At 48.6% G+C, this 12,938-nt stretch overlaps 1 protein-coding gene across 6 annotated transcripts in view; it reads right to left on the bottom strand.

Moving 5' to 3' along the window:
- The window catches only part of UBAP2 (ubiquitin associated protein 2), a 1,102,091-nt gene that overhangs the window by 983,431 nt on the left and 105,722 nt on the right, over positions 1–12,938 (bottom strand). For all 6 annotated transcript variants that reach the window (XM_069217098.1, XM_069217184.1, XM_069216796.1 and 3 more), the window contains exon 3: positions 6,094–6,171. In XM_069217098.1, coding sequence (XP_069073199.1) covers positions 6,094–6,171 — 78 coding nt within the window. The remainder of the gene's footprint in view (positions 1–6,093; positions 6,172–12,938) is intronic.

Genomic DNA, 12,938 nt, shown 5'->3' with positions numbered 1-12,938 from the left:
TAGTGGTAAAAATAGATAATACTAATGCTCTATTTTGTGGTAGTGTGGTCGAGCAGTAGGCTTATCCAAGGAGTAGTGTTAAGCATTTGTTGTACATACACATAGACAATAAATGAGGTACACACACTCAGAGACAAATCCAGCCAATAGGTTTTTATATAGAAAAATATCTTTTCTTAGTTTATTTTAAGAACCACAGGTTCAAATTCTACATGTAATATCTCATTCGAAAGGTATTGCAGGTAAGTACTTTAGGAACTTCAAATCATCAAAATTGCATGTATACTTTTCAAGTTATTCACAAATAGCTGTTTTAAAAGTGGACACTTAGTGCAATTTTCACAGTTCCTAGGGGAGGTAAGTATTTGTTAGGTTAACCAGGTAAGTAAGACACTTACAGGGCTTAGTTCTTGGTCCAAGGTAGCCCACCGTTGGGGGTTCAGAGCAACCCCAAAGTCACCACACCAGCAGCTCAGGGCCGGTCAGGTGCAGAGTTCAAAGTGGTGCCCAAAACACATAGGCTAGAATGGAGAGAAGGGGGTGCCCCGGTTCCGGTCTGCTTGCAGGTAAGTACCCGCGTCTTCGGAGGGCAGACCAGGGGGGTTTTGTAGGGCACCGGGGGGGACACAAGTCCACACAGAAATTTCACCCTCAGCAGCGCGGGGGCGGCCGGGTGCAGTGTAGAAACAAGCGTCGGGTTTGTAATGGAAGTCAATGGGAGATCTAGGGATCTCTTCAGCGCTGCAGGCAGGCAAGGGGGGGGTTCCTCGGGGAAACCTCCACTTGGTCAAGGGAGAGGGACTCCTGGGGGTCACTCCTCCAGTGAAAGTCCGGTCCTTCAGGTCCTGGGGGCTGCGGGTGCAGGGTCTCTCCCAGGTGTCGGGACTTAGGATTCAAAGAGTTGCGGTCAGGGGAAGCCTCGGGATTCCCTCTGCAGGCGGCGCTGTGGGGGCTCAGGGGGGACAGGTTTTGGTACTCACAGTATCAGAGTAGTCCTGGGGTCCCTCCTGAGGTGTTGGGTCTCCACCAGCCGAGTCGGGGTCGCCGGGTGCAGTGTTGCAAGTCTCACGCTTCTTGCGGGGAGCTTGCAGGGTTCTTTAAAGCTGCTGGAAACAAAGTTGCAGCTTTTCTTGGAGCAGGTCCGCTGTCCTCGGGAGTTTCTTGTCTTTTCGAAGCAGGGGCAGTCCTCAGAGGATGTCGAGGTCGCTGGTCCCTTTGGAAGGCGTCGCTGGAGCAGGATCTTTGGAAGGCAGGAGACAGGCCGGTGAGTTTCTGGAGCCAAGGCAGTTGTCGTCTTCTGGTCTTCCTCTGCAGGGGTTTTTCAGCTAGGCAGTCCTTCTTGTAGTTGCAGGAATCTAATTTTCTAGGGTTCAGGTAGCCCTTAAATACTAAATCTAAGGGCGTGTTTAGGTCTGGGGGGTTAGTAGCCAATGGCTACTAGCCCTGAGAGTGGGTACACCCTCTTTGTGCCTCCTCCCAAGGGGAGGGGGTCACAATCCTAACCCTATTGGGGGAATCCTCCATCTGCAAGATGGAGGATTTCTAAAAGTTAGAGTCACTTCAGCTCAGGACACCTTAGGGGCTGTCCTGACTGGCCAGTGACTCCTCCTTGTTGCTTTCTTTGTTCCCTCCAGCCTTGCCGCCAAAAGTGGGGGCCGTGGCCGGAGGGGGCGGGCAACTCCACTAAGCTGGAGTGCCCTGCTGGGCTGTGACAAAGGGGGGAGCCTTTGAGGCTCACCGCCAGGTGTCACAGTTCCTGCCTGGGGGAGGTGTTAGCATCTCCACCCAGTGCAGGCTTTGTTACTGGCCTCAGAGTGACAAAGGCACTCTCCCCATGGGGCCAGCAACATGTCTCTGGTGTGGCAGGCTGCTGGAACTAGTCAGCCTACACAGACAGTCGGTTAAGTTTCAGGGGGCACCTCTAAGGTGCCCTCTGGGGTGTATTTTACAATAAAATGTACACTGGCATCAGTGTGCATTTATTGTGCTGAGAAGTTTGATACCAAACTTCCCAGTTTTCAGTGTAGCCATTATGGTGCTGTGGAGTTCGTGTTTGACAGACTCCCAGACCATATACTCTTATGGCTACCCTGCACTTACAATGTCTAAGGTTTTGTTTAGACACTGTAGGGGTATCATGCTCATGCACTGGTACCCTCACCTATGGTATAGTGCACCCTGCCTTAGGGCTGTAAGGCCTGCTAGAGGGGTGTCTTACCTATACTGCATAGGCAGTGAGAGGCTGGCATGGCACCCTGAGGGGAGTGCCATGTCGACTTACTCGTTTTGTCCTCACTAGCACACACAAGCTGGCAAGCAGTGTGTCTGTGCTGAGTGAGAGGTCTCCAGGGTGGCATAAGACATGCTGCAGCCCTTAGAGACCTTCCTTGGCATCAGGGCCCTTGGTACTAGAAGTACCAGTTACAAGGGACTTATCTGGATGCCAGGGTCTGCCAATTGTGGATACAAAAGTACAGGTTAGGGAAAGAACACTGGTGCTGGGGCCTGGTTAGCAGGCCTCAGCACACTTTCAATTGTAAACATAGCATCAGCAAAGGCAAAAAGTCAGGGGGCAACCATGCCAAGGAGGCATTTCCTTACAGGCCTCATGTGCAGTCTTGCGTTTGGGACAATGGCTATGCATGAAGACATCATGCCTAGGAGTTGTAATACCATCTTTGCCTGTATATTTTGTGTTGGATACATGCGTTGTATGATGGTGTTGAAATTTAGAATTCTTTGTGGACTTGGAGTGGCTACTCCCTTTGATGTGTCTATTATGGCTCCTAGGTATTGTTGTACCTTGCGCGGCAGAATGTTGGATTTTGTAAAGTTGACGGTGAACCCGAGTTTGAAGAGGGTTTGTATGATCTGATTTGTGTGATTTGAGCACTGTATGAACGAATGGGCCTTGATTAGCCAGTCGTCCAAATATGGGAACACATGTATTTGCTGCCTTCTTATGTGTGCAGCGACTACCGCTAGACATTTGGTAAAGACTCTTGGTGCGGTTGTTAATCCGAAAGGCAGTACCTTGAATTGGTAATGTATTCCTTTGAATACAAACCTTAGGTATTTCCTGTGCGATGGGTGTATTGGTATATGGAAATAAGCATCCTTGAGGTCTAAAGTTGCCATGTAGTCGTGTAGTTTTAGCAATGGCAATACTTCTTGTAGTGTGACCATGTGGAAGTGGTCTGATTTGATGAAAGTGTTCACTACTCTGAGGTCTAGGATTGGTCTCAGTGATTTTGTCCTTCTTTGGTATCAGAAAGTACAGTGAGTAAACTCCTGTGTTTGTGTGTTTGGCACTAATTCGATTGCATTCTTTTGCAATAGTGCCTGCACTTCTATCTCCAGGAGATTGGAATGGTGTGTTGTTAAATTTTGTGCTTTTGGTGGTATGTTTGGAGGGAATTGTAGAAATTCTATGCAATAACCATGCTGGATAATTGCTAGAACCCAAGTGTCTGTAGTGATTTTCTCCCATGCTTTGTAATAATGACCTATTCTTTCCCCCACTGGTGTTGTGTGGAGGGGGTGAGTGACATGTGAGTCACTGTTTAGTAGTAGGGGTTTTTGGGCTTTGAAATCTTCCTCTATTTCTAGGGAATTGCCCTCCTCTATATTGTCCCCGAAAACCTCCTCTATACTGTCCCTGGTAACTGGACGGTGTTGCTTGTGAGGTGCTGGCTTGTGTGCTCTGACCCCGAAACCCCCCTCGAAAGGGCGTTTTACGGAATGTGCTGTAATTCCCTCTGCTCTGCGGGGAGTAGAGTGCGCCCATGGCTTTGGCAGTGTCCGTATCTTTTTTGAGTTTCTCAATCGCTGTGTCCACTTCTGGACCGAACAGTTCTTTTTCATTAAAGGGCATATTGAGAACTGCTTGTTGAATCTCTGGTTTAAATCCAGACGTTCGGAGCCATGCATGCCTTCTGATAGTTACAGATGTATTAATCGTCCGTGCAGCTGTATCTGCAGCGTCCATGGAGGAGCGGATCTGGTTGTTGGAAATGGCCTGTCCCTCCTCAACCACTTGTTTTGCCCTATTTTGTAAGTCCTTGGGCAGATGTTCAATGAGATGTTGCATCTCGTCCCAGTGGGCTCTGTCATAGCGCGCAAGTAGTGCCTGGGAGTTCGCGATGCGCCACTGGTTTGCAGCTTGTGCTGCGACTCTCTTACCAGCTGCATCGAACTTGCGGCTTTCTTTATCTGGGGGTGGTGCATCTCCAGATGTGTGAGAGTTGGCCCTTTTCCTAGCTGCTCCTACAACGACAGAGTCTGGTGGCAGCTGTGTAGTGATGAAAACCGGGTCTGTAGGAGGCGCCTTATACTTTTTTTCCACCCTTGGTGTGATTGACCTGCTTTTGACCGGCTCCTTAAAGATGTCTTTTGCGTGCCGAAGCATACCGGGGAGCATAGGCAGGCTTTGGTAGGAGCTGTGGGTGGCGGAGAGGGTGTTAAATAGAAAGTCATCCTCGACTTGTTCTGAGTGGAGGCTTACATTGTGGAATTGTGCTGCGCGAGCCACCACCTGAGAATATGCAGTACTGTCTTCTGGTGGAGATGGCTTCGTAGGGTATGCCTCCGGACTATTATCTGACACTGGGGCGTCGTATAGGTCCCATGCGTCCTGATCTTGGTCACCCTGGCTCAAGGTGGTGTGAGCTGGGGAGAGTGATGGAGTTTGTGCTGGTGAGACGTGAATCACGGGCGGAGGAGAGGGTGGTGGGGTAACTCTTTTCACCACTTTTGGTTGTGGTGTCTGTTCAGTCTGGAACTCCAACCTTCTCTTTCTCCTAATAGGGGGAAGGGTGCTTATCTTTCCTGTCCCCTGCTGTATGAAGATACGCTTTTGCGTATGGTCCACATCAGTTTCTTGTAGCTCTTCCTCAAACCTATGCTTTTGCATTTGGGAGGTTAGCGAGTGCTCTTCTGTATAAGAGCCTGAAGCTGGGTCGCTTGCAGTTTGTTTCGGCATCGAAACCCTGTCTGCGTGTTTTTTCGGCTCCGAGGTGACTTTTTTCTTTTTCGGGGCCGAAACCTCTCGGCGTCGATTTGCTTCGGTGCCGCTGTCTCGGCGTCGAGCCGTGTCGACACCGGCATCTCGGTGTCGAGACTTGTCTCCAGCACTTTCTCGGTCCCGAGAAGGCTGCGTGCCGGTGTCTCGACCGGAGTCGGACGACCTCGGCACTGTTTGGGCCTTTTTCGGTGCCGACGGTCGGTCACCGAATTTATGGGTGGAGCCATGGCCGGATGGCAGTGGCGTCCCCTGGGCCTTGTAAATGTGTCTCTGTGTGGTTTTCGACGTCTTACTCACGGTTTGTGTATCGTCGAATCATTCGGAGTCTGAGTCTTGGATCGAGAAGGTACCTTCCTCTTCCTGTTCCTCAAACTAATGTTGGGCTGTCGGTGCAGACGCCATCTGAAGTCTTCTGGCTCGACGGTCTCGGAGTGTTTTTCGGGACCGGAACGCACGACAGGCCTCGCAGGTGTCTTCGCTGTGCTCAGGTGACAGGCACAGGTTGCAGACCAAGTGTTGGTCTGTGTAGGGGTATTTATTGTGGCATTTGGGGCAGAAACGGAACGGGGTCCGTTCCATCGGCGTTCTTCAGCACGCGGTCGGGCCGACCAGGCCCCGACGGGGGATCGAAAAAACTACCCTGAAGGGCACCGGAGCTCTTCGATCTTCGATGCGGTGTGGAATCTAAGTACGCCGATCCCGAACGCAACAATACCGACGAAAATCTTCCGAAATTAGCTAATTTTCCGTTCCGAAACTCGGAGCGACAGGAACACGTCCAAACCCGATGGCGGAAAAAAAACAATCGAAGATGGAGTCGACGCCCATGCGCAATGGAGACAAAAGGAGGAGTCACTCGGTCCCGTGACTCGAAAGACTTCTTCGAAGAAAAACAACTTGTAACACTCCGGCCCAACACCAGATGGCGAGCTATTGCAGAACATGCGTATCTACAGCGACAGATGCCATCGAACATGTAATTTCTCTATAATCGAGCACTCCTCTTCAATACTTTGTTTCACTTTTAACCCTCGCAAAGATCTTCAACAAACTGAATTAATGCAACTTACCTGGTTAACTTTGTCCTCAAAATCTGCATCATTTTTATCATAAATCATTTGAGCGAGGCGAATCTGTTCAGCAGTTGCCTGAAAGAATGTATCCAGAATAAGTAAACTGTGCATCACAAATTAAAGCAGTAACTTAAATAACTGTTGACAATATCCAATCTAGCTTATTCATTTTGAAAACAAAGGATGGCATTATAACACTGTTCCTCTGACCAAGTAGCCCTGTCACAGTCGGCAACCCTTATCGTTTCCTCTCACAGGTAACCAGATTTATGCAATTATACAGAGTACAAAATAATGAAATGATTAATAAACTGTAGTAAACTATTAGATTAAGAGAATCTTTGACATATATGTAGTCCTCACAGCTAAAACTGTTTTCCTTATGCCTCAGATTCCATTTTTTAAGATCAAAGATTTTAAATCAAAAGTGAATCTGGTAATAGGAAGCAGTGAAGGACATGCTACAAAAGACAAGTAACTTGTTCACCTGATACACTTCTGGCCGCAGATTCTTTACATTAGACTTTATACCAAAGCAATACCTCCCTGCAGGATTAGACTAAAGGTCTGTCGGACCGAATGAGCAAATTGACAGCCATAGCACACCTGAAAGTCCAGACAATAGTGCTTCGTTAACGTATGCAGGAAAGTGCATGTTGTAGCCCAAAAGATATCTAAGACTTGGCTCTGGTAGAATGAGCTCGCAAACAGTCAGGCTGTTGCTTTTTAGTCAATGCACAGCAGATCTTAATGCAGAGCACTATCTATCCTAAGATGATCCGTTTCTGCACTGCCTGCTCTTTCTTTGATCCGACACACTCAATGAAAAGCTGCTCATCTACCCGGAACTCCTGTGCGGTCAAGGAGGAACAACAACGTTCTTTTTGGGTTTACCCGATGAGTCTCTCCTCTTTTTAAGATTGGTGAGGCAGAGTGTAAAAGGTAGGAAAAGTGATGGACTGGCCTTCTAAAATGGAGTTACTTCGGTAGCAAGGGTGCTCTAGTCGGAAGTACCAGTTTCTCTCCGACAGTGCTTGCAACTCATTGACCTTCTGGGGAGATGTTAGCACTACTAGGAAGGCCGTTTTTTTGGTAAGAAGCCTACATATAGGCTGTATATAGGAGCTCAAAGGGCTGAGGTCCCACTGTTGCACAATGAAAGGTGCTGGTAGGAACATATGTTGGAGACCCATCATATACAAATATATGAAAGGGGATTTGAAAATGGATGGATGATCTGGCAACTGCAGAAATGCAGAGATGGCAGAAACGCAACCTTTTAATGTGCCCAAAGCAGAGCCCCACTGTGTGAAGGTAAAAATAAACAAAGAACTTGGGAAAGGGGTGGAGATATAGGGTCAACTTGTTTACCTGTACACCATGCCACAAACTTGCTCCAAGGGCAGGCATATACCATTCTTGGTGGAGGGACCCCTAGCTGCCAAGCTAACATTGCAGATTTCAGGCAGAAGGTCAAAAGCGGGCAACTGTCGCTGCTTGATCCCCATGTATGATCGTAAAGTGTGTTCAGATGCGATTTGCAGAACCCTGCCCTGCTGCTGTGACAGAAGATCCTCTTGAAGAAGCAGTCTGATCAGAGGACCCGTACTCATGGTTAACAGCTCAGGATACCAGACTATTCATGCACAATCCGGAGGGAAAAGAATGATTTGGGCCCGGTTGTTCCTGGTCTTCTTGAGACCTCTGGGCAGGAGTGGTATTGGCAGAAAGGCATATAGGAGGCCAGAGCACCACTCAAGAAAGAAAACATCTCCAAGGGAGAGCAGCTTTGGAAACTCCAGCTTGCAAAACCGCCGTCACTGCACGTGCTCCATGGAGGTGAACAGACCTAAACAAGGCTCTCCCCACTCTTGGATGTGACTCCATTTGTGATCCGCTAGGCATCGACTGTGGATTTAGTCTGCTGTAGCGTTCAGACAGCCTGCCAGATGAACCACAAGGAATATACCATTGTGTTTCAGCCAAGTCAAGAAGCGCAAAGCCTCTTGACAAAGGGTCCAGTTCGTTGCAACACCTATACCAGCCTTCTCCTGTTTGACTCTCATTCTCCAGTATTGCCATCTTTCATAGATTCACATGCTTGAAACATCCCCACCGCTCAATGCGAATCGGATCGCCTGAAGCTCCGGCAGATTGATGCAGAGCCCAGATTCCACCATAGACTTGAGTCATATAACCCTGCCTCTCCCAGAAGGCCGCCCCAGTCCAGGAGTGCATCTGTCACTACAGTCAGCTCTGGTTGGGGAAGGGAGAGAGGTCTGCCACTGACCCAACTGCGGTTTGTTAGCCACCACAGCAGGTCTTTTACAATACCCTCCAAGATGTGGACCATTTCGGAGAGAGTCCTCTGATGCTGCGCCCAATGGAACTTCAGGTCCCACTGCTGAGCCCTCATGCATGGCCATTGGGCCCAACTGCATTAGAGTCAGTCTCACTGAAATCCAGGATACAAGCTGAAACATCGGTGTGAAGAAATCAGGTGTATTATATAGTGTGGCTGCCCAACCTCCTCATGTAATGCACTTATTTAGGTCCCATAGTTTTGTTTGAAGAACACTCAGATCAAACCTTGGTAACTATGGCACTGAGCAGCAAGGCTTACAGAGAAGCAAGTGTGAAGCATTTAAACAGCACCAAAACATTTAAAGAGGAAACGGACAACACTCAAGAAATCCAACACCAATTTATAGAAATAGACTATTTTTTATAAGAATTTAGACACTTAAACAAAACCTACCGGAGGGTTCCAGAGATGTAGATTTTTCAAGCAATAATAACTCAAAGCAATTTCACTCAACCGTGAACAAGCCTTGGCAAGTTGAGCACTTAGAAACTTAAGTTAAGTGTCCACAGGGTTGTTTACACCCCCCTCTCCCCTCACCCCACCGTCTAACTCAGTTACCCTCACAGAGGAAGCAGTTCCAGGCCCCTTATCTACATTGCAATAGATTCCTATGGAGTGGTCTCGATTCAAGGGATGAAGGATTCTGAAGATGCTCTAAGGATGCTGTGGGTGCAACACAGTCGCCAGTGGTCTTCCTGCAGAGATTCCTCAGTCCACAAAGATATTGAGGATGTCCTAGTTGCAGGGTCAACGTCACACAAAGTCCGTTGGAAGCCAGTGCAGCACTGTTGGGATGACCTTATGTCCCAGGAGGGCCCGCCATGGAAAAGACTGGCTTGGGGAGAAGTACTGAAGCCTGTGCAAGACCAAAACCGAGACCCCCGTGTGCCAGGAGAGGCCGCTGGGGTAAGGTCTGGCTTTCGGTTGAGGCTGAAGCCTTGAGTGGCCGTGGACCGGCAACCCTGTACATCAGGAGTGTCTGCAGGGAGTCGTTGTGTAGACCAGGCAGGAGAACGCAAATTGTGAACGGCAGTAGTGACCCATAGGCTTCAACAGGATCAAGACCCAGCACATCAAAATCACCACCCTAACCACTCCTTCAGCCCCACACCCACTTTGGGCATCGTGGACAACCACTATGCAGGAGCAGCGAGTGAACATCTTATTGGTGACAGAGCACAACTATGTTGGTTTAAAGGCGAGCCAGCATTTGCTGAGTGCTGCTGCAACAATTACATGCAGGTGGCTCACCTGAGTAGGACTGGAGTGGATGCCCACGGACAGGGCACCCAAGATGATGCACACTTCTTCTCTGCTAGAACAGAGAAGACCTGTGATGGGCCTACCGGGCCCCAGGGGACTTGCAAGTGTTGCAGCGCTAAGACACTTTTGACTGTAATCGAAAAGTCAGAGTTGACTCGAGTTAAAGGCCGACTAGTGAGCATTTCCTGAATACAGCCACTAATGAATAGGGAATAACTCCTGATCACACTGCGAGAAACGGGTGGGACAGGGACTTGCCAATGAAACACTAGAGCCTGACCTCAAGGGGTAAATGTGCTGTCTGAATGCCATAACTTTCCTTTATATGAGTAGAGTTAAAAATAATATATTCTATCATAAAAATAAGTATTTGGCTGGAGATTGATTTATTGCTGCTGTTTCAGTTATGAGCCATATCCACTAATCTGTAGCCACACCTTCTCCGAGGGAGCATTCGACTGCTCGTTCACGTCTACCATGGAGAGTCAAGTGCAGAAGCGGTGCTTGGCACAGTTCCTCTGAAACAGCAGTAGGCCGGGACCCAAAACATGAATAAAAGGCCTTAACCCTGACAGTTGGGGCCACTAGCCCTTACGTACCCCGTGGCCCACTAAAAGAGGTTCCAACTGTACCCAAGCACTACCTCCCCCAGGTGCTAGTTTGTGGAATGGCTCAGGGCAGGAAATTGTGCAGGACAGACCAGGCAGAACACCCCTCCCACCAGACCTGGCTATCTAGGCAATATTGTTCTGTGATCTCACACCCACTTAGCTGACTGGCAGATGTGCAAGATTGGCGCACTGTGACTCAGCACAGCGCTAGCAGCATTTACTCTGGTGGAATGAGCACAGAAACCTTCTGGAAGCAGTTTCTTGGCCAGTCGATAACAGATCTTAATGCATTTAACACAACCCATCTGGAGATGGTTCTCTTGTGCACAGCTTTACCCTTCTTTCACCCCAGAAAATCCACTAAGACCTGACAATCCACCTGATGTTCTCGAAGCTATCAATGTAGAAGCTCAGGTCTCATGAGATCAAGGCAGTGGAATCCTTCTTCGTCTTTAGATGGGAGAGCTGGGGCAAAGAAAGCTGGCAAGCTGACAGACTGCCCTGTGTGGAAGGGTGTGATAAGCATTAGAAGGAATGATGCTATTATGCCAAGTACCAGCTTATCTAGGAAGACGGTGGTATATGGCAGCTGCTTAGACATTGCTTGTAGCTCACACACGCAATGAGCTGACATGACTCCTTTGTGGAAAAGTGTCTTCAGCATTAGAAGACAGAACAGATGTCAACTGGTTTAATCTGGGTACACAAGAGGTAAGAAGTTCACAGTGAGGTATCACAAAAGGCGTAGGCTGGAACATATAAATCAACCCTTTCAAGAAAGGCATCAAAACTGGTGATTTGAACTATAAAGGCTGATCAGGTAAGCAGAAAAACAATTAGGGGGGCTGATAAGTAACCCTCAACTGTCGCAACAGCAAGGCCTTGCTGGGCCAAAGACAGACAAAATAACTGTCAGCTAACTGTGCATGTAAAGGCTGGATGCTGCAGGAGTAACCGCATACAAACAAATTTTCCCAGCAACCCACGTTAACAGTTTTGGTGGAAGGATGTCCGTCAGCCAAGATGACATCAGTTACTTTGGGAAGAAGATTGGAAGCCATCAAATGTGGCGCTTTTATCTGCACACAGGGGGGGGTGTAGGTTAGTAAGGTTTGGTGCAGGATCTGGACCTGCTCCTGCAGCAGGAGTTCCTCCTAAAGGGCAGCCGAAGCAGACAACTGTTGCTCATGGCCAGTAGTTTTAAGTACCACACACTTTTGCCCAGTCCGGGGCCACTAAGATGATTGAGCCCAGTCTTTAAGGATCTATTTGAAAACCTTGGGCAGAAGAGGTAGCAGCAGGAAGGTGTACAGGAATTCCCAAGCTACAATCAAAGCAATCTGAGCAAGAACTTCCTTGGGAACTTCTAAGCGCATATGTTAGTGCACATCCTCTTCAGTGGCGAGAAGATTGACTCAGAGTTGTTGGAAGACCCCTTGTGCCACTTTGGAGACTCCATTTGTGACCTGTTAGTCAACATGGACTGTGTTTGCTTGTCTTGGCGTTTAAAGAACATTCCAGGTGCTGTGCAACTAGTGAGATGCACTAGCTATTTAGCCACTTACAGCAGCACAAGGCCTCCTGGCACAGAACCCAAACCCTACTCCGCCTGGTCTACTGTAGTAACAGATGGCAATAGTGCAGTCTTTATTAACCAGTACCTGTTCCCTCTTGATGGGCGGGAGGAACGCTTTGGCAAGTGAGTCGCCTGCAAATCCAGTATGCTTATTTGGAATGCAAGCTTCCACCTGAGACCAGTCATCTGATCGCCACCTCATCCAGACGACCACCTCAATCAAGCAACGATGTGTCTCTCACGACCATTAGCTCTGAGTAGGGCTAGGAGAGGAGGCTGCCACAGGTCAAACTGCGATTGGGCAACCACCACAGCAGGCCTTTCACCTGGATAGAATCCAAAAGGTTCCCTTGGTGTTGAGCCCAGAGTCTTTAGATTCCACTGCAGAGCCCACATCTGCCACCTGGTGTGGTTCACAAGCAGGAAGCCGGAGGCCAAGAAGCCTGAGTCGCTCGGAGACCCAGGTCAAGAGCTAAAAGACCTGGATCAAAGCCAGAATGCCTTGTACTTCTTGAGGTTGAACGAAGACTCTGAAGAGCAGTGTCTAGGACTGATTCGGTGAAGAACAGTTATGAAGCAGTCAAATGTTACTTCGGCACATTGATTGTAAAACCCAACTATGTCAAAAGGTGTGCCTTTGTCCAGAGGTGGTTTAGAATTGTTTTAGGCACCTGCCTTCAGCAGCCAATCTTTGAGGTATCGGAAGACTTTTCAGATGGGCAGTGACCACCACCATTACCTCTGAATACCCAAGATGCCCTTGTAACACCAAAAGGGACTACTGAGAACTGAAAGTGCTTGTGGCATACCTGAAGTTGTAAGTAGCATCTGTGCAACTGAAGAACTGGGATCTGAACGTAAGTACCTTGCAAATTCAATGCCACCATCCAGTCACCTGGGTCCATTGCAGAAAAAACTTGTGCAAGGGTGAGCACTTTAAACTTGTCCTTCCACAGGAAGAAGTCTAGAGGGCCGAGAGCTAGGATAGGGACTGGTTTTATTTTCTGGTGCCAAACAGCAGCCAATC

This window comes from Pleurodeles waltl, chromosome 1_1 (genome assembly GCF_031143425.1).
Source record: "Pleurodeles waltl isolate 20211129_DDA chromosome 1_1, aPleWal1.hap1.20221129, whole genome shotgun sequence".
Taxonomy (NCBI): domain Eukaryota; kingdom Metazoa; phylum Chordata; class Amphibia; order Caudata; family Salamandridae; genus Pleurodeles; species Pleurodeles waltl.
Note: the sequence above shows the minus strand (reverse complement) of the source record. Positions and strands in the feature narration are given on the sequence as shown.